At 50.0% G+C, this 24,843-nt stretch overlaps 1 protein-coding gene across 1 annotated transcript in view; it reads right to left on the bottom strand.

The window, feature by feature from the left end:
• Positions 1-19,761: 19,761 nt before the first annotated feature.
• Positions 19,762-24,843, bottom strand: part of LOC113407135 (kelch domain-containing protein 8A) — a 38,489-nt gene continuing 33,407 nt past the window's right edge. Inside the window, exons 7-9 of the mRNA XM_026655224.1 lie at positions 22,746-22,961; positions 21,675-21,776; positions 19,762-20,262 (exon numbers count right to left, since the gene is read on the bottom strand). Of these exons, the coding sequence (XP_026511009.1) occupies positions 20,069-20,262; positions 21,675-21,776; positions 22,746-22,961 (512 nt within the window). The 3' untranslated portion in view covers positions 19,762-20,068. The remainder of the gene's footprint in view (positions 20,263-21,674; positions 21,777-22,745; positions 22,962-24,843) is intronic.

Here is a 24,843-nt window from a genome sequence, read left to right as displayed (position 1 = left end):
GTAAGAACAGCTGAATCTGGCTCCATTAGACATATCTGCAGAGATAGGCAGACCTGTTGTAGTCAAAGATTATGTTGTTTTGTTGTTCTTCCTTCGAGTTCGAAGATGACAATGACATCACTTATTGGTCTGGTTTCTGGGAACACAAATGATGAAGGATTGGCAGAAGCGTACATATTGTCTTGTTGCTTTGTTGGACAATGTGGCTGGAAAAATATATTCACCTCTCGGAGCAGTTCTACATGTGGACAGTGATAAATGGAAGTGCACAGAGAAGTAAAAGGAGCAAAGCAAAACTGCAGTTAATGCTTATCGGTCTCTTGCTTTTTCTGTATACTGTGTACAGGGTAGCAGTGTTCTCTAGTGATTAGAACAAAGGAGAGAGGAGGCAGGATTCCTGGGTTTTGTTGCTTGCTCTGCCACTGACTGGCTGTGTGAATCTGAGCAAGTCTCTTAACCTCTTTGGGCCTGGATAAATGAAAAGTAATTATTCACTTATAAAGGCAGAATGATACAGGAGGACAGGAAAAAAGCCACCTTAAAGTATACGGTACCTTATATATAAAGGTGATGGTCATCTTAGAAAGACAAGGTGGGGAAGAGGCTACACTCTGTAGCTGGAAAACTGGTCTCTTTCACCATCAGAAGTTGGTCCAATAAAAGATATTACCTCATCTATCTTGTTTCACTAATATCCTGGGACTAATATGGCTATAGCAACACTGCAAACATAAGATAGATAAGCCCTTGAGTATTAGATGGACTGATACAATTTTATACGTCGGCTTTAAACTCACAAGACTTAGGACATTATAGAGTTAAGGCAGAAGTGGTGTCTTCCATTCGATGCATTCTGTCTGAGTATTTCAGCCAATACAGTGGGCAAGACCTCCCACTGTCCTACAACTTCCAAATTGCAGCTGATAAGAAGCACAGACAAGGACTTGAGATAAGGACGGAGTGGTAGCTATTACCCTACATTTCCATGCTTTTGTGAGTTTGAAGTAGATCCTTAGGGTTTTCTTTTCCTCTCAGATACATGCAAATGGCTTTATTTAATGCAGAGTTAATGGGAGTTATGCGTGCGTGTCAACAAAAATGAGTTACCCACCCAGGCTGCCAAAGGAGACTATAAACCTTAAGTGTAGCTTTCCTGTCTCAAGTCTGTCTATTATATCTACTTGTTGGGTCCGTCTCATCAGATGTCCCCCTGCAACAGATCAAATGGAAGACGCAACATACTGACTGTGACATGCAATGTGTAATAGCAAATGATGGATGTTGAATCATTTTGTCTGCTAGCTGTTGAGAAAGACAGTAGCTCACTGCCATGACTCAGGGACTGAATTCTGGATGGTCTTAAGGTCTAATCTACACACAGATTTTGTACCAGCATAACAATGTCATTTAGGGATGTGATTTTTGACTGAAATAGTTATGCCAGTACAACCGCAAATGTGGATGCAATTATACTGGTATACAAGTGCCTTATACCACAAGTACTCCTGTTCTCTTATACTGGTATAGCGTATTCCTCTTCTCCTACAGGAATAAACTACACTACTTTTATACTGGTGTAACTGTATTCACACTGGCAGGGCTGTACAGTTTTAACTGCCCTGGTTGGTATAGTTAATACAGTGCCACTTTTGCCTATAGAACGTATGCTGGGATTCCTCTAGAAACCGGCTTCTTCCTAAAAGCAGAGGGATGCCTTTAAAGAAGCGTGTTGTTTTTTTATATAAATAAGCTTTGTCTAGTGACAATAAGGAGGGACTTTTACTAATGAAAAGGACACCCTGCCAAGCAGCAATCTGACTGCTTGGTGCAGATTTGATTCAGAACACGCAGGGTCTGATTTTTAAAATCTGGTAAATGTGGTCTCTAATATTTGCAGGTTCAAACAAGGACATGTAGGCAGCGAGCTTCCTGATTTGTTAATCACAAGACAGTAGCTTGACAAGTACACCATCTCATTTAGGTCTGCAAATAAAGGCACATGCAGAATTATGCCTGCTATTATTTGGAGGCACAAAGAAAGTAGTTGAGTTAATGCTCTTCTTAAAATCAGGCCTCTTTATCTATCTATCTATCCATCCATCCTCTTCACCCTATAACAAAGCAGTAGTTTAATGGTGATAGACCTTTTTAGTCCATGACCCACAAAATGGGCAAAACATTGTCCTGTGACCCATTATATCACTCGATCCTTTGCAGTTGAAAGGGATTGTGGGATTTGGGTCTCAGGAATAGTATAGCCCAATAATAAAGAACAGTACAGTACGCTGTAGAGAGCATTCTGGCCTATTTAAATGCAGTCATTCTTAAATGGAATTGTCTTTGTTAGATCTCAAGTATATTTCTTCCAAAATGCCTGAGATAATTACTAATCCATTTTCAAAAGACTATGGACAATAATTTTCCATGCTAAGTTTGTGTTACACAAGAATTCTGAAAATTTCATGGATAGATGGTGTAACCAATGAAATAGGAGTGGTGATTATGGGAACTCAGCAAACACTAGTAGTCATATATCTTATGAAAGGAAAGATTCTGATTGGCAGGGTGCATTTTATGGGGTTCAGCAGGTGATGCATGTGTACAGGCACTGGAAGGGAAAGTTGGAGGCAGAAGCACAAGGCAGGGGAAAAAAAAAAAAAGATCGTGGATGATGGATTAAAAGGACTGTTCGTCCACAAAGAGAGTAACAGAGGATGTTACCGAATGGGCTACTATGGTTGCAACCCTTCCATAACAGAGATGCCACATAAGAAGTTGGTTTGGGTAGAAATGTTGGCAAGAAAGCAACTGAAACCCAGATCATTTTGTGTTTGTTTGTTTAACTGATCTCCAAATCAAAGATGCTCAGATTCAGCAAAGTATTTAAGCACATGCTTAAAGTGCACTGTTGCATTGGAGCCTAAATCATTTCCTGCTTTTAGAGTCCCATCAATTAAATGTCCATTCGGAGTGGCAGTGACAACCTCTGTGAAGGAAAAGTTACTGCACTTTCCTCCCCTTAACAATGAACGGCTACATTCTGCCTTCAGTTACCCACACTGGGGCTTCAAGAATCTAATCGGGGCAGAAATGATCCTCTTTGTAAATGGAAATGCCAAAAGGGCCCGAGCTGAGGTGGCCTTTCTAGGGTGTAGCAGGAAGGATCAATGAGACACAAAAATGATTTCTTACATCCTGATGCATGTTGCTCACTGGGCTGGTGCAGCATGTGATCTCAATCAAGTACCTCCTCGAGGTCTTTTTAAGCAGCTCTGTTTGCTATCCTTGTAACTTAAGGAGAGCCCACTGCATCTGGATGGAATGACACATGATGTTAGTCATGCTCAGGGCCCCTTGACCACCCTGATGCAAGGCTAGTCTTGGGTGCACTGTATACATTACAGGCCTGTGAGCAGTTGTAAGGCTCCACTGATCTGCCACATTAGATGGGGGTTCTGTTTACTGTACTCAGAATGATGTTTCCGTGTCTGTTCCTTCTGCAGATCTGACGAGCTTCCTTTCACAGCGGACTCTGCAGGAGCAAAATCTCTGCAGCATTCCTGTCTTTTGTGGCAACCAGGCATGGCCACAGCTATAGAAAGCGAGCGGCTAATGCTGCAGTTATATAAAAGAAATCTTCAAAGAGTCAGCGTCTGCGTCCCATTAGGGATGGCTTGCAGTGGCAGAGCAGGGTAGAAGATACTCCATCTGGCACCATCCGCTTAAGTGGCTTTGTGTATGCCACAAGCAGAATGAAGTCAAAGGAACAAACCAGCTCCTTCAAACAGAGCCTTTGATTGTAATTACCAGTTGCAATGCTGTTGTCCTCAGATTGGGTTACAGCATGATTAAAATCTGGGGCCTAACAATCTCTCTCTAACCAAATTTTACAGCTGGCCCATTTCTTACAAGAGGCAGAACTAGAAACCTATAGCTAAAAATCCCCAGTCTATGCAGGGCCGGCTCCAGGCACCAGAGTAGAAAGCACGTGCCTGGGGCGGCACATTGTAAGGGGCAGCATTCCGGCCAATCTTGGGGCGGCACATTCCGGCCGCCCTCCCATGGTTTTTTTTTTTTTTTTTTTTTTGCTTTGGCAGCCCGGTCCGCCCGGCTGGCTCCCCGTGCTCCGCCAGTCCCAGCCCAGCCCTGCAGGGGCACGGACCCCAGCCCTGCAGGGGCAGGAACTAGCGATCCCCGCCGCTCACCATGCCGCCAGGCTCCCCGGGACGCACCACTCCCCACTGCCTGCACCGGCCTCCGCCTCCCGCGCCGCTCTGAGCCTGGCCCGGCCAAGCCGCCTTTAAAGGAGCGGCTGAGCCAGCACCTCCTGCACCCCCAGGGGCTCCGCCTGCCCGGCCAGGAGACACCCCAAGGCCGGATGGGGGAGCTCCTCTCGCCCGGCTGCAAGCAGGCTGCAGCGCCTGACTGCCCGCGGGTGGAGGGAGCAGGCAGGCGCCGCCCTGCACCCCCCTGCGAGCTGCCTTGACCGCCCTCCACATGCTCCCTCTGGCTGCTTTTTTTTTGCTTGGGGCGGCAAAAAAGCTAGAGCTGGCCCTGAGTCTATGGCAGGAAGAGTCAAAACCTAAACTTCAACTGGGCCCATATTTTGCAAATGATCCCTGTGTTTATAATGGAGCTGGACCAAAAGTTCAGATCAGAGCAACCCTGAAATCTGAGGTGTTTGAAATCGAGATCCAAATTTTGTGGATTGAGTCCTTGTCTAGCAATAAAACTCAAACCCAGGGGAGTTCTGAGGGGGCTTGGGGTGTTTTTTTTGTTTTTTTACTGAGAACCTGTTGCACAACTCTATTCATTATACCATATGCATACAACAAACGCACACAGCAGCATGTACGTACACACACACACACACACACAAATGGTTCTATGTATCTCTGCACCCATATGCACACACATACACAGGCATGTTGATGGTACAGTTTATGAACACAGACTTACACGTATGCACACATGCATAGGGACACACATTCATGTACCGACACACACACACACACGTAGGTGGTGCAGTGTTATCTCTGCATCAAGTCCCAGGCCCCCTGAGTCATACTTCGCAGACAGAGTCAAACTATTTTTAGAAGACAGTTGGTTTCATTGTCATATTTCATGCAGAGAAGCAGCCTCCCATCACACACTGCAAAGGTAACTAACCCTGCCGCACTTGGTAATTATGATCAAAGGGCCTGTTCTAAGGAGCTGGTTTGATCACTAGCCTAGACCTCCTGGCTTACGTTTTGCCTTGTCCCCGTCGGCATAATGGGATCCATCAAGTATTAATTTCAAAGGTGGAAACGCTCTCAGAATTGGCTTTTGGGAAACGCTCAGCATGTTGCTTGTGTCTTGGAACAGGAAACTCCCCACAACTCTCCAGTCCCCAAAGCTCTTGGGCAGGAATCTGCCGATTTACCAAAGAGCCTTTCTGCATGGTCACACTGATAGCAAAAATTGGCCCGTAGGCTCGTTTGCGTTGGAAATCTGCATCCGCATGAGGGACTCAAATCTGCAAGGTGCTGAGCGCACAACTCAGTGAGATTTCTTGCAAGGTTGGGTCCTTCCTGGGTCACAATCAGGGGAAGTCTGTGCTGGGAAGATCTAGGTACAGAAAGCAGAGCCCTGATCTTTACCTTCCACTGGAGGACAGGCCAGCAGAGACAGGCAAAAGAGAGATGAGTTTGATACCCCACCTGCACAAGGGTATGTGTAGCACCCTACCCTTTCAGCATTGTGGTAGGATTTCAGTGTGGCCCGCAGTGCTGCCAGCCGGACATCACAGAATGGCTGAAACGAGCATCAGTTAGGAACTGTCTCCACTGGAGCTGGAGGTGTACTTTCCAGCTCATGCAGACATGCCCATGCTAGCACTGATCAAGCGAGCATGCTAAACATAGCAGTGTAGGTATAGGCGGTGGGACTCATTATACAGTCCCACCTGCACCTAGGTACCTACTTGGGGAAGCTAGCCCGTGCCACAGCATTGCTATTATTAGCATGCTAACTTGATCAAAGCTAACACCGGCATGTCTACCTGAGCTGGAAATTACAGTACTACTGTAACTAGCTGGAGGCTGCAGTGTGCCTTGACCCTTCAGCGGTAGTGGGAAAACCAAATCCTTTGTGAAGCTGCTTTAGGCTGAGGCTAAGAGCCGGGGTGCCCTCTGCTGTTCAGAGAGCATTCCGGCGTCATAAGAAAGGGAACAAAAGCAGCATTGCCAATCTCAAATGCTCAACAAGCCGGAGTCAGGCCCTGAAAAATCATGAGTTTGGCTTAAAAATAATGAGATTGTGTTTAAAAAAAATACATTTTGGATTCTTTTGATTTGCCTTTTGGTTTTGGAGCCTGTAGGCTGCACTCCGGTCATATTTCAAGCTTTCCTCTGCACCCATGAGGGCTAGAAACTCACTTTTTGTTTCCAACGAAAGCTGAGATTCTTGAGTGACCTCTTGGTTCTAGCGGCTGGGGCTGTAGGAAAAACAATAAAAACTGTGACACTTACGCTGCACTCCTAATAGTTGCCAACAGTACAAAAGCACCAGCAAGAAATAATCATGGGACATTGTTTGCAAATAGGGGGGACCAGATGTCCCGATTTTATAGGGACAGTCCTGATATTTGGGGCTTTGTCTCATAGAGGGCACCTATCACCCCCACCCCGTCCTGATTTTTCACACTTGCTGTCTGGTCACCCTTTTTGCAAAGCAGGGGGCCAGGGTGGGTAGAGAATTCTGTCTGACAATCGGTACATTCCAGTGTCACCCCCAACTATAGCCACGTGCCAGCTAGCCTCAATGGGGAGAGTCCAGGGACAATCCTGCCCTGTCCCCCAACCTCTGCTGAAGTGGATGGAAGTCCTTGAGCACAGTGCAGCTGGTGTGAAGTGGAGGAGGTAGCCTGGGGTCTGCCCCCATAAGCCACACAGCTCCTGGGAGCTCCCTCGGCTCAGCCATAGAAAGCTATTTGGGGGTTAGCAGGCCCATAACTAGGTGGATCCACCTCTCACTGGATCAGGTAGAGTGGTTCTTATTTTATCCAGCCTTCCTACCTTCTCACCTCCTCCCCCGGCATCTGTATCTCACGGGGGCAAGTGCTTCATTCAGCAGTAGAACAAAATCAGGACACAATATACAGGTTAATGCTGGAATCAGTTTTATTTGGGGCCCAGTCCTGCCCCACTGGAGTCAAGGAAAGCATTGCCTTTGACTTCAGTGGGGGCCAGGCCAGACCCAGAGAGCTGGGGAACGAGGCTGAATCGACAACAGTGTGGTATTAGCAATGTGCCATGATGCGGACCTTTAACATCCTCATTCTGGATGTTCTGCTGTCAAAATCAGTCAAGATGGAAACACCACTGGATTTCCCAAGGTTTTCCTTCAGGATCTCTCTATCCCACCGAAAAGTTTAGAACAACTGAATTGACTTTTGCTCCAGACAGAGGGTAACTCATGGCAGGGAGTCAGAGTCCAATACATCAACTGATTTTCAAAAGCATTTGGACAGAGCAAGAGTAACATGGTAGCTCTGCATTATTTTGCCTGCACTCTAAAGGTGGGGGGAACCCTCCTTGCTTAATTAACCAGGAGAGACAGTCAGGAGGAAAAGCCTTGGGAAGAATGCAGACACCAAACCTACAGGGATTTACTCTATTACACCGAGAAAATTCATTAAATTGCTCTGATCACTGCAATTCCCCTTTGACTTTCCCTGCTGACACTACCTTGTTTCCCTTTGCTTTATAGTCCCAGACTCAGTGTGTCCCAGGAATAGACCCTCTAGCTTCCCTTGAGAGAACTTTGGAAAGACTCTTATGGAAAACGCTTACAGAATATTAAAAAAACAATCACCTTTCTACAGTTTTTCCTGAAACATCCTATAGAATTTAACAGAGGATTCTACCACTACCCTTGCTTTAGGGCATAGAAAAGATCACATACTCTATTAAGTCCTTCGGGGTTTTAGGGTGATTAACTATAGAACCCCATTACATTTCTATGGAACCCCAGAGGTTTCATCCCTAATACAGTCAATGGGACGGAATCAGGCATCAGAGATTCCATCCTGATTTGACACCAAGCCCGGAGCATGCTGGGACATGACATGGGGAATATAGTCAGAGTAGTTAAGCTACTCATGCGACACAGGCATGGTCAATAAAGTACAGAGGCAGATTCTTCTCTAGGAAGACTCAGTACCTTGATTGAAGGAGTTCTCTATACATCATCTGGGACAGCGTGTCCTGCAAGGGAAGGGGATGGGTTTATCCTTTCTGTCCCTCTTCAGTGTACAGCGCTGCACAAGTGGCTAGGCAGATTAGGGGCTTGGGGGGGTTGTTAAGCCATCCTCTGATGTGTCAGTGAGGGAAGAAGGATGTTTGGTCTCAAGTGTCCAAAAATGTGATCCAGCATCCTCCGCTAGCCACTGGGGTACATGGGTAGGTTGGACACTCCTTGCGCTGAGTCGGCCGGGGCCAGGTTTCAGTATTGCCAACATCAAGCATTAAAAATAATGAGTCCAGCCCTCCAAAAATCGCAAGATTGATTTAAAAAGTCCTGAGATTTTTTTTTAAATGACAGATGGGGATCTTCTGGTCTCAGAGCCTTTGGGGTGCACTTAGGTCACATTTTCAAGCTTTTCTTCAAGCATAAGGCCTAGAAACTCACTTTTTATTTTAAATGAAAGCGGAGATTCTCATGCTCTCTCTCAAGTCCAGTAGCCAGAGCTAAAGGAAATACATCAAAAGTTGGGTGAGTTGCCAGTACTGCTGTTTAGCCATTATCTGATCTGCCTGCCTCTTTGGACCCTGGGCAAGTCATTTCATCTCCCTGCAAGATAGCAATAATGAAACTTTCCCACCTTCATGAAGTGCTTCAAGATCTGTGGTTTAGAACAGCAATGAGGGCACTAACTGCTGTGATCATGGATCTATGGGACTGGGGGTGTATGGGGTTGTCAGGGAGGGGTAGTACCTCTGATGGGGGAGCAGTCGTACTCCTAGGAGTAGCTCATCCACTTTGGTCCCCACTTGACACCCAGCTCTCACCTGTGGCTCCAAGTAGCTGTCAGCATGCGACAGCGGCCACACCCCGGAGAGCGTCTCGACTGGCGGGCTAAACCAGGTGAGGGTAGCCGATGAGTATGAGACTCTCGGTGAGTTAGGGCCTGTCTACCCATTGCATGCAAAGGCTGGATCCGGCTGACTGAGGCAACCTGGTTCAATGGTCAGGAAGGCGGTGACAGCAAGCGTTGTGGAACGCTTAAGAGCGCGACAAGACACGTAGGCGTCCTGGTCATCCACTGCGCCCTGCCCTATCTCCAGACGTCTCAACTTCTATCCTGCCACTGGATACAGATAGGAACTGGGAAGAGAGAGTGAGGCTGACGTTGCGCAACTCTCCCTCACTTTAATCCAATTCACGCGCAAGTCTCGACATCATATCATATATCGAAAGAATGAGTTGTTGAGGTTTTCATCGATAACGATGGACGAACAGCATATGGGACTGGTAAGGAGCCTTGTACCCTCATGTCTCCTAATCTGACCCAGCTCATGAAGGAGGAATTATTAACATTCTTGGAAATTCCTTAGGTTCAGACCCTGCTGCCATCAGAGCCAATAGCAAAACTCTCATGGACTCAGAGGGGGAGCAGGTTTGAGTCTTTGCAACAGCTGTCTTCTTGCCACCCGTGCTGGAGTGCCTGCTCAGACCGCATGGTTCAGAGTGACACCTTCAGGTCACCAGGGCCGCTGCTCTCGGCAACTTCTCCACGCTCCCTTTCTTGTTCCATTTCATTCCATCAGCGCCCCATGCCTCCTGCCTTGTGCCAGATCGACAGCCCTGGGGATACAGCTGGAGGCCCTCTGTGCAATCCCTCCCAGTGCTCAGAGGTAGCAAGACCTGAGAAGAGGAGGAGGGCGGCTCAGGCTGAGGGGTTTGCCCACATTCATACAGAGAGGCAGCTGCAGGGATGTTGGAGGAGTCATTTGGAAAACGCCATTGGGAACCTCAGCCTCCTGGTGTGAATGCGAAGAGCACTTGAGAGGTTGTTCTGGGAGAATCCAGCCAGCAGAGCAGCTGCATAAGGCTGATATAAGAGGCACTACACTGACCCCAACTTAGGCATGGGGAGGGTCAGGTGAGAAGCATGTAGGGGGAGAGAGCTCGATGACTGGAATGGTGGGATGGAGGGTCTGTAGGTCAGGCCTGAGATGCAGTGGGAAGAGCTGGGAGGGAGGAAGCCCAAGACTGGAGTAGCAGGGCGTGCTGCAGGTCAGAAACGAGTTGCACTGACTGGGCTGGTTTTGGGGTGCATTGAGAGCTGCACCCACGAAGCTTATCTGTCTGCCTCTGCCTCTTACACCTTCATCCAATAAGAGCAACCAAGCTCCTGTCCGTTTGGGGATCTTCATGCAGTTCACTTGGACAGCTGGTTCTGGAGCACTGAACCCTCTTTCAAAGGCAGTGGGCACATTTCCACAGTGGTTTTAGTTGCTGGTTGGGTTTCCCCTGTTCTCTACAGCAGTCTCATTAAACCTCTCACACTGTGATTAATTAACGGAGGCTCCTCTAGTTTCACCTTGAGCTGCTCTCTCATGTGAAGCAGGAAGACAGCTTAAAAAAAAAATTTGTTTGAAACCTTTCCTCGAAATAATTAAAGGTAGAGTAGTCTGAAAACACTGTTAGCTCCCTTCAGGCAGTGCCAAGTACAGGCAGAGCCATCCTGGGGCGTGGCCCGGTCTGAGGCTGCCTCAGGCAGTGTTGTTTAGTGGCTAGAGCACTGGAGTGGGTCGCAGGAGACCTCAGTTCTATTCCCAGCTCTCTGCTGTTTGTCCATGAGCAAGTCACTTCCCCTGCTGTGTGCTTCAGTTTCCCCATGTGTAAAGTGGGCATCATGATATTGACCTCCTCTGTAAAGCACTTTGAGCTCACCCATGAAGAGCACTAGGTATTATTATTATTATTATTATTAACAGCAGCTCTGACTACAGTATAGCCTATGCAGAGGCTTAACTTGGAATGTCACCTGGAAATAAAGCTGCACCCAGGCACTGCTGTGGGTACCCACAGCCTAAAGACTCAGCAGCTGCAACTGGGGCCAGATTTTCATGAGATTTCAGTGTGTGGCTGCTGAGCTCTTGTGCAAATCTGCCCATTGCAGCGGGAGGTGCTGGGTGTTTTGCAAATCTGGCCTAGATGGGAACTGAGCTACTTCCCATCCTGGCATGGGGCGCAAACTTCTGAGCTGTGGCTGTGTCTATGCTAGAGAATGGAATCGTCACTAAGCAGTTTAAGCACAAACCAGTGCCATGTGTCCACGTTTGCCAGGCACATTCGGGTTAAGGATCACTGCAGTTTGGCCTCAAATTTCCGCTAGCACTCAGCTCCATCCCTGCAGGCGTGGCTACCCTTCGGGTCCCTAACCCACTCCGAGGAGCCAGGATTCCCAAGGCACTTGCATGGCCTTGTGAAATGCATTCGCTCATCTTCTGCAGTCAGAGTTCCAGACTCTGTAGCTTTGGTCACTCCCCACCCCACTGTTTTCCCGGAGGCCGGGTAAATGACAGTGTGAAACTCCCTATGATTTGTCACCCTCCTTCCCCTGTGTCATTTGCAACCGAGGCTGACATTAACGAGAAAGTCACGCTCTCCACAAGCCGGAGACACCTGGGCTACATCCATGGAGCTGGCAGGCAATACAACCCCTGGGATTCAATCTTATTAAGAGGGCCAGGGAAGTTTGTCCCTTTCGCTGCCGCCCCGGTTTTCCTCTGGAATGAGAGGAGGATGCCCAGACAGGTTGGAGAGAGGGGAACTTCCACTCCCGTTTCCTGAGAGACAAGAAACATGTACCTTGCAGATAAGAGGAGATGAGGTTCCTCCTGCCTGCCTGAAAGTCCCTGGAACTACTCACGGACGGCAGCAGGCTCTGGGTCTCAGTGCTGGAGAAAGACAGAGCCTTGGCAGCCCTGGAGGCTGACGTCATCTCTGACCACAGGGCAGGTTTCCCACATACTGCTCCATCAACATGCCTCAGCACCCTGACCTTGCTGGACCCCTTGTCTAGGGATCAGAGGCTATGTCAGCCTCGCTGGCAGCGTTCATCCTTGGCATCTCTGCCAACGGGGTTACTGCCAATTAGTGCCAACGGCAGTGACGAAGAGACCTGCTCACTAGGAGCTGGGCTGAGGCTTTGTCTGCGCTGGGGATTTGCCTCAGTCCAGTTCCTAGTGAGCAGGCCTTTTCGTCACTGCCGTTGGCACTGATTAGCAGTGGCCAGACCCAGGTGCAAACTCCCCCCGTCGACAGGCAAAGCTGCGACAAGTTGCGCTTTGCACCAATTCAGCTTCCTCCGGTTGCAAATATGAGTAAGTTACATCAGTGCAAATAGCCACCTCACCTCTTTACACTAGTGCAACTACACCAAGGACTGAAATACCCAGTGCAAACGAGGACCCCCCCCCAAAACTCATTGCACAGACACTCCAGCTGCTAGCTGGTAAGAGGCAAAAGGCTCTATGGTTAGCCCATTGCCCTGAGCCATCCAGTCCCTCCACACGTTCCCCGAGCACATCAGTGCATCATCACTAGATACAAGCACAAAGTGAGCTGCCACTCATTTCAAACAACAGCCGCGGGGTCGTTAGAATGATCTACAGTTTGCACATGGGAGCTTTGGGTTCGCTAACTAAGCCCATGTAAATGGAGTTAGCTCCAAGCAAACGTGTAGCTTGGATAACTATTTTTTTCCCTCTAAGTGCTTTCCACAGCTATTATTTTGATTAGTAACTGTCTCTCCCTCAACCTCTTCCCAGTCCCCCGCTCGCCCCTGGCTCTGCATTTCAGGGCCTGATCCCCCTCCCGCCGACACCACGCTGACTCTAGTGTGCTCTGTGGAGTCTAATCCACACGGGAGGAAGCAAGAGGAGAATCAGGCCCTGGGCTCCTTCTTCGGACTGCGTCTAGAAGCGAGACAAAGGGGCAGGATTCCTTCCCTCCCTTACGCTGGTATAGCCCCACCAAAGCCAGCGGAGCATTACACCCGCGAGATCAGAATCGAGCCCGGAGTCTCTGCCAGCAGAATGCCTCATTATAATAAGCCGGGCTCAGCGCTAATGAGAAAAATCAGCCCAGTGGGGAAGCAGCAGGCTGCGTCTTGTGGAGAAAAGGTTCCTTCAGGACAAAGGGAAGCGTTTCATTAATAGATGGAGATTTTATGCTGTGCAGAGGCGGTACTGGGAGCTGGGGTTTGCTATTAAAATGGAGAGGAAAAAAGCAGCCACCCCTTTTCCAGCGCTGAGCGGCATTTGCATTTGTGAGACAAAGCTGTGTTATCCAACACACCAGCAACTCATGAACCGGAGAGGGATTCACAGCCTCTAGGCTGGGGACCTGGCTCCCTCTGGCTCTGCATACTGAGCTGTTTTGGCCGCTCAACGGGCTGGGCTTCACTGCCATCGGGATCATAGCGGCATGGTGCGCAATGGAGTCCAAGTCTATTGATAGCCCACTGGCTTCAACGGGAGCAGGAGGAGAATCATGGTAATCACAGCATCAGAAATGTAGGACTGGAAGGGACCTCAAAAGGTCGTCTAGTCCTGTCCCCTGCACTCAAGGCAGGCCTATGTAATAGACCATTCCTGGCAGGTATTTGGATAACCTGTTCTTAAAAACCTCCAATGACAGAGATTCCACAACCTCCCTAGGCAATGTGTTCCAGTGCTCAACTACCATCTGGACTTTCTCCAATTTGTCCACTTCTTTCCTGAAATGTGGTGCCCAGAACTGGACACAATACTCCACAATCACAATAAATCAACACAACAATCTGCACTCATATTGTACAGTTTAGCCAACCTGCTTTACAAAGCTGGGGCAGTGTCCTTCTCCCAACAGGGAAACTGAGGCCCAGGCAGGGAAAGCATCCTGCCCAATATCCTACACCCCCCCCCCCCCAGGAGTCCTGGCTCGCAATTCTACCCGACTGCACCATCGTCCACTGGAGTGGGCTGCGCTGATGTGGGACGTGTGCTTCATGGAACTTCCCACATGGAGTTCAGAGAGAAGTTCCTTCGCCTTGACTAGTTTCATACACCACTTAGCAAATTAGAACCACCACCAGGCACTAATCCCGGGCTGTTTTACAAACACTCCTGTCATTTCCTCCTTCCCACCTCGCTGATTATTCCCCTGCATCTGAATAATTTGTTGACATTTCCTTCCCCTTCCCTTAGACAGTATCTGTGAACACAGCTACATCAGCCCAGCTTGCCATTACATCAGCTTGCAGATGCTAAGCCGGCTGTGCCTGCTCAGTATTTGGAAGGGAGGCCTGCAGGGAGGAAACAGCGATTCCCAACGCCCCAGCATGGTACCAAGTGGGGGGCAGGCTGTGGTTGTGTTTTTGGGACCAAGTTCTGGTGCTTATGGCAGAGTTATCAGTCCCACACACTCTGTATCTGTAATCGGCCAACCTAAATTGATCCTGTAGCTTCACCTGGCTTCAGTGTTCTCCTTCACTTCCTGTCTTCAATGACTGTGTGGCGTTCCTGAGCAGCGTTGCCTTCGGCCCCAGAGATAACTGCATCTCAGCTGTTGGTGAGACCATCCCGTATTGCAGTTACTACTTTGCATTTATCTAGCTCCTTCCCTGCAGAAAGGCCCAGTCCTGTCGAGTGCTACCAACTCCTACCACTGTCCACGGCGCTCAATAAACAGGGCTCCGCATCTCCCTGGGTTGGGCCAGAAACAACCAGAGGCCAAGGCTATCTTCTCAAAGAGGCTGCTCTTTGGGATCCTGAGCTGCTAGATCATGGGCTCCTAGACCTAGAGCCTCAAAGGTATTTAGGCTCCTAACTTCCCCTGAAACCAATAGACGTTAGAGGCCTAAATACATTTGAGGATCTGGGCCCTTATTCCTAAAACATGGTGGGAGCCTGCTTCAGGGTGTGATCAGACAGGCCATAGCTGCTCCCAGATGTGTTTAGCCAGGGGGGATGTAACTAATTATCTCCAGGGCTGCTAGCTGAAGAGTAAATATCTTCGCCCCCTTTCATCTGTACCAGGTGGCAGTCTGAGATCAGAGGGGAAGGTGACTTACAGCTGGCGGGGCAGCACTTCAAAAGGGGCCACCGATTTCACTGCTCAATGGCAAATGCAAATAGACGGGAATGGTTTTCTCCCACGGCCTCTGCAACAACTTTCGGGAGAGGGCTCAAGCCACAGCATTCAGATCTGGATCGCAGGCGCACGGATCAGTCTCTGATTTATCACCTAAAAGAACGGCTCAGGCCTGGGAAACTCCTTCAAATCCTCTGCAGTGCTAAGTACTCGGGCTATTACTGAGCAGGGCTGGATGTGACATGGTGGCAGCTCAGCATAGCCCATTACCTAGTCTGAGCCAGCCAACCCCCTGCCTCTCATTTCTATGCAGCTACAATGGAACGGGATACTGTGTGTGTCCCCCTGCCAGTATCCCTTGTCTCAACTACCTTCCTTCTCAGCAGAGACGCACTGGATAGAGGGCTCCTTGTATTAGAAATACCTCATTAGAGAATTCCAAACGCGATGACCCAAAAAGCCACTAGGTGTCCTCAAAGCGGCACACTAAAGCAAGCCCAAGCCGGTCCCGCTTCTTTGCCAGGCTCAAAGATTAGCAAGGCAACTCGCTGGAGTGGCTGGGAACTCAGTCCTGGCGACGCGGTGGGTTTGCTAGGCCCCTCTGCCCCCTGGATTTCTGCATGCTGTTCCAGTGCTGCATTTTGGGCTATCGACTTGCCTTTGGGCTTCAGGATGTGACCCACGACCAAACAGCCCAAACAGCTTGAAAGCCCACATGGCATGTGACAGACCAGAGCAAAAGGCATCACGGTGCTGCTGGCCCATCACAGCCCATGCTCCTAGAATCCACTGAAGTCTTGAGTCACCCTGGAGAGACTATCTGGCCCAGATTTCCCCAGGCCTGGCAGGGAGCCTTCATTCCTGCCTCCCAACAAGAGTCATCTTTCTCCCTCTCCTTGACCTCTGAGGCAGAATCAGCCAGCTGCAATCAGTCCAGACCTCTGCTGCACTGCCTCTGACTCACTGGCACTGCTTGATCTAGGCCTTACCCCGAACACAGGGCCTGGATCCAAGTGATGAGTATTAAATCGGGCTGATCCCCCAGTTACAATGAATCCACGTCCAGGCTTTGCATTAGGGAGCTGGAGAGGATCTCAGAGGTTATTTTGCTGAACCAGGCCCCAAAGAGTTACATCACCATGGCAGCACGGAGTGCCCACCTCCTAGTGAGCAGGGAGTGTGGCCAGAGAGAATCTGCACCACTGAGACTCATCTGCAGCAAATACTCCCCGCAGGAGCTGCAGCATCAGGCTCAGGGAGATGAAACTGAATTATTGGCGCTGACTTGCAAAATGCCAACATCTCATTGTGATGGGCCCACTTCTCCCAGCAGAAAGCACAGCCACTGAGAGCCGGTCACATCACCCTCCCACTTTACACAGGTGCGAACAACTGCAAAGCGGCAGCCGCTGGATTTTACACCCTCTTTCTCCCTTCCTTGCCTCATTAAGTGCCCTCTGGTGTTCCCAGCAATGTTCTGCATCCCCTCACTCTGCTAGCATCTGACACAGCCTGGCAGCTGGTGTGCTGGGCAAGAGAAATGTATATTTTGTGCAACAGTTTAAAAAGGATTTTTTTTCAGTTTGTTTGAAATTTCTGATTGTTTTTTTAACAAAAATATGTAAATGAGATTTTTAAAGTTGTTCAAAAATTACAACGTTGTAACAACGAAGATTTCCCTGCTGTCACTAGGCCACACACTGGGAACTTCACAGCAACTGCAAGGATAGAATTTAGGTGCTCGTGGCTTAGAGCTCAAGTCCCTGCCATTTGGGAATTCCCATTATCTGCTAGCAGTATAGGGCCTATGACACACAGCTGAGCCATTCTGACTCTGTCCAGGAGAGGGCAGTGATGCACAGTACATGACACTATCCAGTAGGGAACAGTCCAGCACTGGGCTGAGAAGGGGCTGGACAAGATGTGCTCTTGGAGCTCTTTTCGATCCCTGGGTTATAGCAGGGCCTTGGTGTAGTTACCTTGGGAGGGCAGAGCTCCTGTGTCTCACGCAGCATCTGCTATGGGAAGACGGGCGGCCGATCAACAATGGCTCGGTTATCACCGGTTACAATCGGCTGTGACTGCTGCGGTGCTGGGCTGGCTCTCTCCCTGCTCCCTGTAGTGTTGTGGGAACGTAATCTGGTGACGACCCCGCTGCCAGGCATCTGCCCTCAGAGAGGGGGAGCAGCCCAGCAGAGGAACAAGCAGCTCACGTAGGGCGGGAGGCTAAGCAGCAAAGCACTGTGAAAGGGCCGGCTGCCCAAGAGACAGCTAAGCCAGGTGGTCCTGAGCTGGGCGCACTGGGCTTGGCGTGCCAGGAGCTCTGCAAGCACCTGTGTCTCCGCTCCTTTGGCTAATTGCAGCTACCTTTATGGATTGTTTCAAAGTGCTAAAAACTACCTCAGGGCCCCATTTCCCTGGGCTTTCTTGGCCCTACGGTGGCACCAGTACCCCAACCACCCCACCCTGCCATGGCAACAACCCCCCATCCGTCCCCAGCCCTGTGGTGGCACAAATGCCCCAGAGGCCTTGTCCCCAGCCCCTCTCATCCATTGCCTGGCCCCTTAGCATCTCCAGTCACCGCTACTCAGAACATGTTAACAGTTGCCCCGCGCTCTGCACTCCCAGCAGGCCTTTCATCCTAGAATCCCAAAGTAGCTACAAGTCCAAACAGCAGAAGGCCAGAGCGGTAGCAGCAAGGCTGAAACACCCTTCCATACCCACGGCTATAACCACCCAGCCGAGAAAACGGCGCTCAACCTCCCCTATTGCAGACAGGCCCAGTGATTGCTCTGTGCTGGTACGAGTCACGTTTAAACATGACTTAGCTTGAGCCGCATGGATAGGGATTTCCTTCAGAGAACCGTGCAGGCCAGCCACCAGGAGAAGCACAAGGACTGTTTTAGAACATGGTGACAGCACAGCTGGTAGGAGAAAACGAACCCCCCTTCTCTGTTCTGATCAGGGAAGCGCTCCCTGCTAGCAGCCGGCTTGTCCCATGGCCCTGCCCAGTGCAGTGTGGCCAGGGGATTAGCATGGGCAGCTATTTCTGCCTGCCCAGGGAGAGCCTGGCTTTGTTCTCATCGACAAAGCCTGTCACCGGAGCGCTTGCCCCGTCACAAAGAACGTTGACAACCACTGGGCTCTTTCAAAGGCAGGAAGCACGGAAGGGTCTTAGGCGGTTTACACCTGCGATTGGCTCTGGCTAAGCTGCCAGGCAGCTTCCTCCCCCCCACCCCCCGCCCTGCAGCTACACCCTGGCTTGTTCTGCACAGGATGGGGAGGGATGTTCACTGGTAAATCCCAGTTTCCTCCAAGGCAAATGACTTTATTAAGGAATGTAGACAATAAGCCAGCGAGGCTGGTGGCTGCAGCAGCGTGAAGGCTGCCCTAGTGCAGGGCCTTCAATGTCAGTCTGTACGCTTGCTAGTGACAATAAGAATTTCCCAGGCTGGCTCTCCCTCCCTTTAGTCCATGCCCCAGCTTTGCAGCTCCCCAGTTTGATCCCTCTGTAGCAGGGAGGAACCTACAGAATCTCTCACTGCAGAGAGCCTTTGCTCAGTGAATACAAGTTTTAATTGTGCTGCTGCTATGAGCAAGAATCGCAACCCATCCATCAAAGAGCATTTGGCCACAAACCACAGATACAAATTTAAACAAAACCAAGGAAAAGGAAGAGCCCACTGTTGCATTCTGGCTTCTCTGTGGGACGCGTGTACGTAGAGGTGGGTCCAAAGCCATCCCCTAAACTCTCAGGGTGTTGGAAATCCAAAGTTAGCTCGGGGTCAAGGTTTTGCAAATGGTCTTTTATCTGTGAAGTGAACCAAAGTGAAATCCTGGATCTGAACACCCCGGAGCATCATGGGCATTAAAATCCCGACCTGGAACCAGATCTGAATGTTGCAGCTCAGCCCCATCTCTGTGTCAGAACGAGTGAAGGCAGGTCTGCCTGTTCTATGCTAAATGCAGAATCATCCATTTGCTTCAAACAGTCCTCAAACTAGCCCTCCATGCCTCCATCTGTCAGAGCACGCCCAGGAGTGCTGGCAACGCTTGGCTTCAGCCCCGGGCACAAGCCATGGGCAAAATCTACAAGCTAATGGGCAATGAAGTTGCTGTCAATCCAGACATTGGACTGGCTCCTCTCTGGCTGATGGCGCTCACCATCCATTCTAGCTTATATGATTAGGAAGTTCCCCTGTAGCTCGCCAAGGGATTCTGCGCCAGGAGGGATGTCTTGCACCCTGGGTGCTTGGCAAGCATAATGTCACATCAGAACAGGAAGGCTGGTTCCACCCAAACAATGGAGTCAGTGGGGTTTCTTTAACCAGCGTGTCTGGCTACACAGGGTTTTCATGTGAGCGCTGCAGCTCTGAGCCATGGTTAGAGAAGCATAGTAGAGTATGAGGACGTAGCCCCGGCATACCCTGATCTAAAGGGTCCTTTCCCAATGGCGGGGGACACGATGTTCCGGCTCCATGGGGCGCTCTTCTCAGCCAAGCTCCTTCTTGCACCTTTGCACGTGGTCGGAGTGGATCCCCCGCAACCAAAGTGCTCCTCCTAGGCTGGTCAATCTCCTGCACTGCAGTACAAGGCTGGTGCGTTCTTCAGCAATTCGGGACTGGCATAGGACCAAGGGGTCCTGGATGGAGGTGGAGATGAAGGGGTGATGCCCCTGGGTACCGAGACTGGCTAACAGACGATCAGGAGCCCCTGCTGGCCAACAGCTTCAGAGCAGCCTTAGCTTCAGAGGTGTGCGCACGAGGGTGGGGTGCTGCCTACCTTCCCCGGGATGTCCTGTGCAGGCAGCTAGAGGTGCAGCAGGAGAGAGCAGCGTGCAAACTACGCGAGGCTGATCCTGACAGCATCACTGCCACTGCCACTTTCCCAGGACCTCAGAGATGGACCTGTCAGGGAGTGGGAATTGGAAAGGGGGTGGCTAGGAGTCAGAGACGCACAGTGCCTCCACTGCATCACTCAAGCCCTGGTTCACTCCGCCAACGGCCAGCAGGCAGTTCTTCACCACGATGCTGGAGCAGGTGCAGCGGGGGGTCGGCATGGGTGGCAGGCTCTCCCATTTGTTCTTCCCTGGGTGGAAGGCTTCAGCTGACTCTAGGACCGTTGGCTGGTTCCCTGAAAGAGCCAAAGTGGGGTGGCGGGGAGGAGGGAGGGGAGAAAAAGCAAAAGTGTTGTGGAGACAGGATAAATATATAAAAATAATGGGGGGAAAATCAGATTTGAGCAGAAAAGAAATGTGGGGCAATGATCCAAAAGCAGAAATGGCCTCATTCTGTCATCTCTTCCCCCCACCTCCCATGAGGATGCTACATAGAACAAAGACTTCTCTGGGTGGTCATGCAGAACCCAAGGTGATACCTGCCAGCTCCTGCTCACGCTCCTGCTTCCAGTCTTGCTCACTCTGTTCTTTGTGTTAATCATACAAATAAAAATAACACCTAGCTCTTATGTAGCGCTTTTCAGCCATGTATCTCAAAGCAGCACTTTACAAGGGAGGCCAGTATCCTTAGCCCCACTGCGGGAAAGTGAGGTACAGGAAGGGAAGCAACAAGAACTTGCATTGAATAATTTCTTTCTTTTCAAGTATTGCAGGACACAGAAACCAGAGCCTGCTGCAAGCTGCAGCTTATAGTGACTGGTCTGCCCCCTGCTGTCCAAAATGGGTGACGACCTCTAGTCTCTGCAGCTGCACCAGGCGGCACCCTTACCCTACAATAGCAGCTGTGCCACACTAGCTCCTCAGGACCCACGATGCCCTTCCAGCCCTGGTCTGGCCCGGGATGGAGTTGCTGTTTTGGACTCTTGTTAAGGCTGCAGTCAGCAGCTAGAAGGTGCCATGCAGTGAACCCCCTGCACCATCCCTCACAACTACCCAGGAAGAAACAACTACCATGAAGGATGGCTCCCAAACACCCAGCAGCGACAATATGAATTTGTGGGGCAGGGCGTGAACTCTTGCACAGGCATCTCCGAATGGGAGTGGAAGCTCGCAGGTAATGCATTACCCAGAACTCGAGGGAGGGATGGAAAAGAGATTTGTACCTCACAAGCATCGCATGAGACAGAAGAAGATTTCAGCCTTGATTTTCATAAGTGACTAGTGATTTCGGATGGCTCCATTTTTGGGTGCCCAACTTAAGATACCCAAAAGAGGCTTCATTTTCAGAAGGGAGGTACTCAACAGAAAAATCAGGCCCCTTCCAGGGTCCTGTGCTGGGCAGCCAAAAATGCAGCCACCCAAAATCAATAGGGACCTGTGAAAGTCTTGCCCAATTCAGGTGAGATTTCCCAAAGTGCCTGAATGACACAGGAGACTAATGGGGAGATTTTCATAGCTTCGCGTGGCAGTTAGACACCTAACTCCCATTGAAAGTCAACCTGCCTTTGAAAATCTCCCTAAGGCTCACTGAAAGTTAATGGGATTTGGGCTCTGAGGTGCTTAAGTTACTTTTGAAAATGGGGCTTAGGCTCCTAAGTCACTTCAGTGCTTTTGGAAAGGTTACCCTTCACCTCCAGTTGTTCCTCACCTAGCCCCCCGGCCACGATGACCCTTCCTTTCAAGTAGCCAGCGACAAAGTCCGCTCGCCTTTTCTTTAGGAAGGAGGAGCGTTCCATCTTCATCCAGCCACCTGAGGAGAGACAGGACAGACAGACGAACCGTGCTAAACTCAGCAGTTCACCACACTCCTGGTGAAACTCAGTGGTTTGTCGGGGAGTTTTGCTCAAAATCTTTGGTTCTGTTTGAACCCCAGACACAGAGTCAAAAGTCACTGGGAGGGGTACTAACTTCACACGGGGTGAAGTTAGAGATGGACCTGAGCCAAAATCCCAGCCAGGCACTGGGTGTTTGAAATCTGAGCTCAGAAGGGGATACTGATTTTGCAAAAGGTCCTTGTCCTACCCTTACAACAGGCAGAACTGAACCTTGGATCCAAACTGTGGTCTGCTGGAAAATCTGGATTCAGATTTTACAGCCTGTGCCCATCTCCAGAAAGTTGGCATGAACATCCCCTCCCTCGCCAAGCAAAACTCTTGCATTTCACACTAGCCCAGACACACCAGCAAGCCAGGGGAAACCAAGGCCCAGCTTGGGGTTTCCTTACTGAAGGGAGAACAGCTGAGATTCAATGTGCTCCATGCAGATCTTACCTGTGTACAAACAGGTGCAGCACAACTAAACCAAACCCTGCTGGCCTCTCCACCTCCATAAAGCCTGTTTGCCTGGCATTGCCCTGGCTTGTATAAGCCTATGTCACAGCTGGCCAGGGTCTCTCAGGGCAGTGTCCAGGAGAGAGTTTGGTATTAGAGCCAGCTGCCTGGACAATGGGTTTGCCACCCGCAGGCTGTGTGGCTAGTTTGCTTTTTTACTATTGATGGCATTCCTTCTGCAGAGCTGGGTGCAAGCAATCCGCAGTCAATCCTCCAGGAGGCAGCATGCCTCAACCCTCAACAAAGCCAATAGGAGCTGCAGATCCCTCTCAGCCCACCTATGTATAGCTCTAGCTGTGTGTCTTTAAGCCTTTGCTGACTTAAAAGATATTGCCCTTCATATCACACAGGCTCCTCACCTGCAAGCATTGAACCTGACGGGCACCCACCTTGCTCAATGTCAAACACATCAACAGTCTTCATGAACTTGGGCTGCCGGTACAGCCTGCCCTGCCGCAGCCCCCCGAGACTGAAGAGGTTGTTCTCCGTGGGCACGAAGCTGGAGAAGGCCCTTTTGCTGGGGATGCTGGGGAACTTGGTCCATGACCTGGTCTCTGTGTCGAAGACCTCAAAGGCATTGATGGCGTACTTGGACTGCCTCCCACCTGGGAGGGACATGGGGACAGAAGCATCCCAGGGCAGGGTCAGTTTGTCAGTTAGCTGCCTCCAGGATCTGGGAGAAGCACAGACTAACTGGGAGTAACTTACCTGGCAGTTGAAATGAGTGTGGCAGGTTTCAGACAATACAGAACCATACGACGGAACTTAGGTAACCACCTTATTATTATTTCCCTTATCCTCCCTCCTCTGCTTTCATCTGCCACACTCACTGGATGTGTCTAAGGGTACATCTATACTTACCTCCGGGTCCGGCGGTAAGCAATCGATCTTCTGGGATCGATTTATCACGTCTTGTCTAGACGCGATAAATCGATCCTGGATCGATCCCGGAAGTGCTCGCCATCGACGCCGGTACTCCTGCTCCGCGAGAGGAGTACGCGGAGTCGATGGGAGAGCCTGCCTGCCGCGTCTGGACCCGCGGTAAGTTCGAACTAAGGTACTTCGACTTCAGCTACGTTATTCACGTAGCTGAAGTTGCTTATCTTAGTTCGAAGTGGGGGGTTAGTGTGGACCAGGCCTTAGTCTTAAATTAGATTGTAAGCAAGACTGGTCAGAAACTTTCCATCCAAACGGTTTTTCAATGGAAAACTGGGTTTTCAACTAAATGAAAAATATCAGGAAAAGTGTCAGCTTTCTGTGGAAAATTTTGATTTTTTTTCATCGAAAAACCAAACACCCAAACCCCAAAACATTTGTAATCTGAAATGTTGCTGCAGTGCCTCATGGGAGCTGTAGTTCAGGTGCCTCATGCTCCCATTCTCCTCTATAGGCTAAGCTCCCTGGTTGGACTACATCTCCTATGATGCACCACAGCCAGGGACTCCTCTAACAGAGGGGAAACTGTGGTGCATCATGGGAGATGTGATCTGACCATGGAGGCCAGCGTATAGAGTGGAAAAGGAAAGAAATCCCATTTTCTGACCATTTTCTCTAACTGGAAGCTCTTTGGGGGCAGGGACTGTCTCTTCCTAGGTACGTGTACAGCACCTAGCACAATGGACCCCTGATCCTAAGAGGGACCTTTGGTTGCTACAGCAATACAAATTAATAATAATGGTAATAAGCCCAGTTACCAATGGAGTTGACCATCTATCCAAAGCCACTGTCTCAGCTGTTGGCAGGAGTTGACTGGGCCATAGAGATTAAACTCTCCTCTTGCCCCTGGGGGGGGATCCCCTCCGGTCAGGGATGAGGCACAGGGCAGGGCAGTGAATGGGGGAAGCTTGTCCGTGCCAGCCCTGTAGCTAAACAGAGACCATCAGCCTCCAGAGCTGTCAGTACAGCACATTTCACCAGCACTTATTCTCACTAGGCAACCTTTAAAAATCAATAAACGAATCACTCAGTTCCCTGAACAAGGTTAAAAATGTGATTTGATGTGTGTGGCGCTCCTTGCCGCACAGCCATCACGGAGCCCAGCTGCTCTAGGACGACAGCACATGGAAACGCCACTGCCACGAAGCTGGGGGGTGCAGGGGAAGGTCAGCCCTAGGGGGAAAAAGAGTCAACGACAGGAAGTGGGAAGACAACATCTGAGGCTTTCAGTAGGTTAGCGGTGGGATAGGGCTGTACAAAAGCCAGTGGCTGGGATTTTCAGAACAGCCTAATAATGATTATTAATTATTTGCATTGTGGGAGCACCTAGGAACCCCAGGCACGGAGAAGGATCCTGTTGTGCTAGATACAAACACAGACCAGAGAAATGGTCCCTGCCCCAAGGAGCTTACAGTCCAAGTATAAGACAAGAGACAACGGGTGGATGCCGACAGAGATGGGGGAGCACTAGGAAACAATGGCACAATACTCTCAGCTGATCGACAGTGTTCTCAAGCACACCAGCTACCTAACTGCTAAGGAAGTTGGTTC

Source organism: Terrapene carolina, unplaced genomic scaffold (assembly GCF_002925995.2).
Source record: "Terrapene carolina triunguis isolate 2854851 unplaced genomic scaffold, T_m_triunguis-2.0 Scaffold198, whole genome shotgun sequence".
Classification (NCBI taxonomy): Eukaryota; Metazoa; Chordata; order Testudines; family Emydidae; genus Terrapene; species Terrapene triunguis.
The sequence above is the reverse complement of the archived record's forward strand: the minus strand, read 5'-3'. Positions and strand labels throughout refer to the sequence as shown.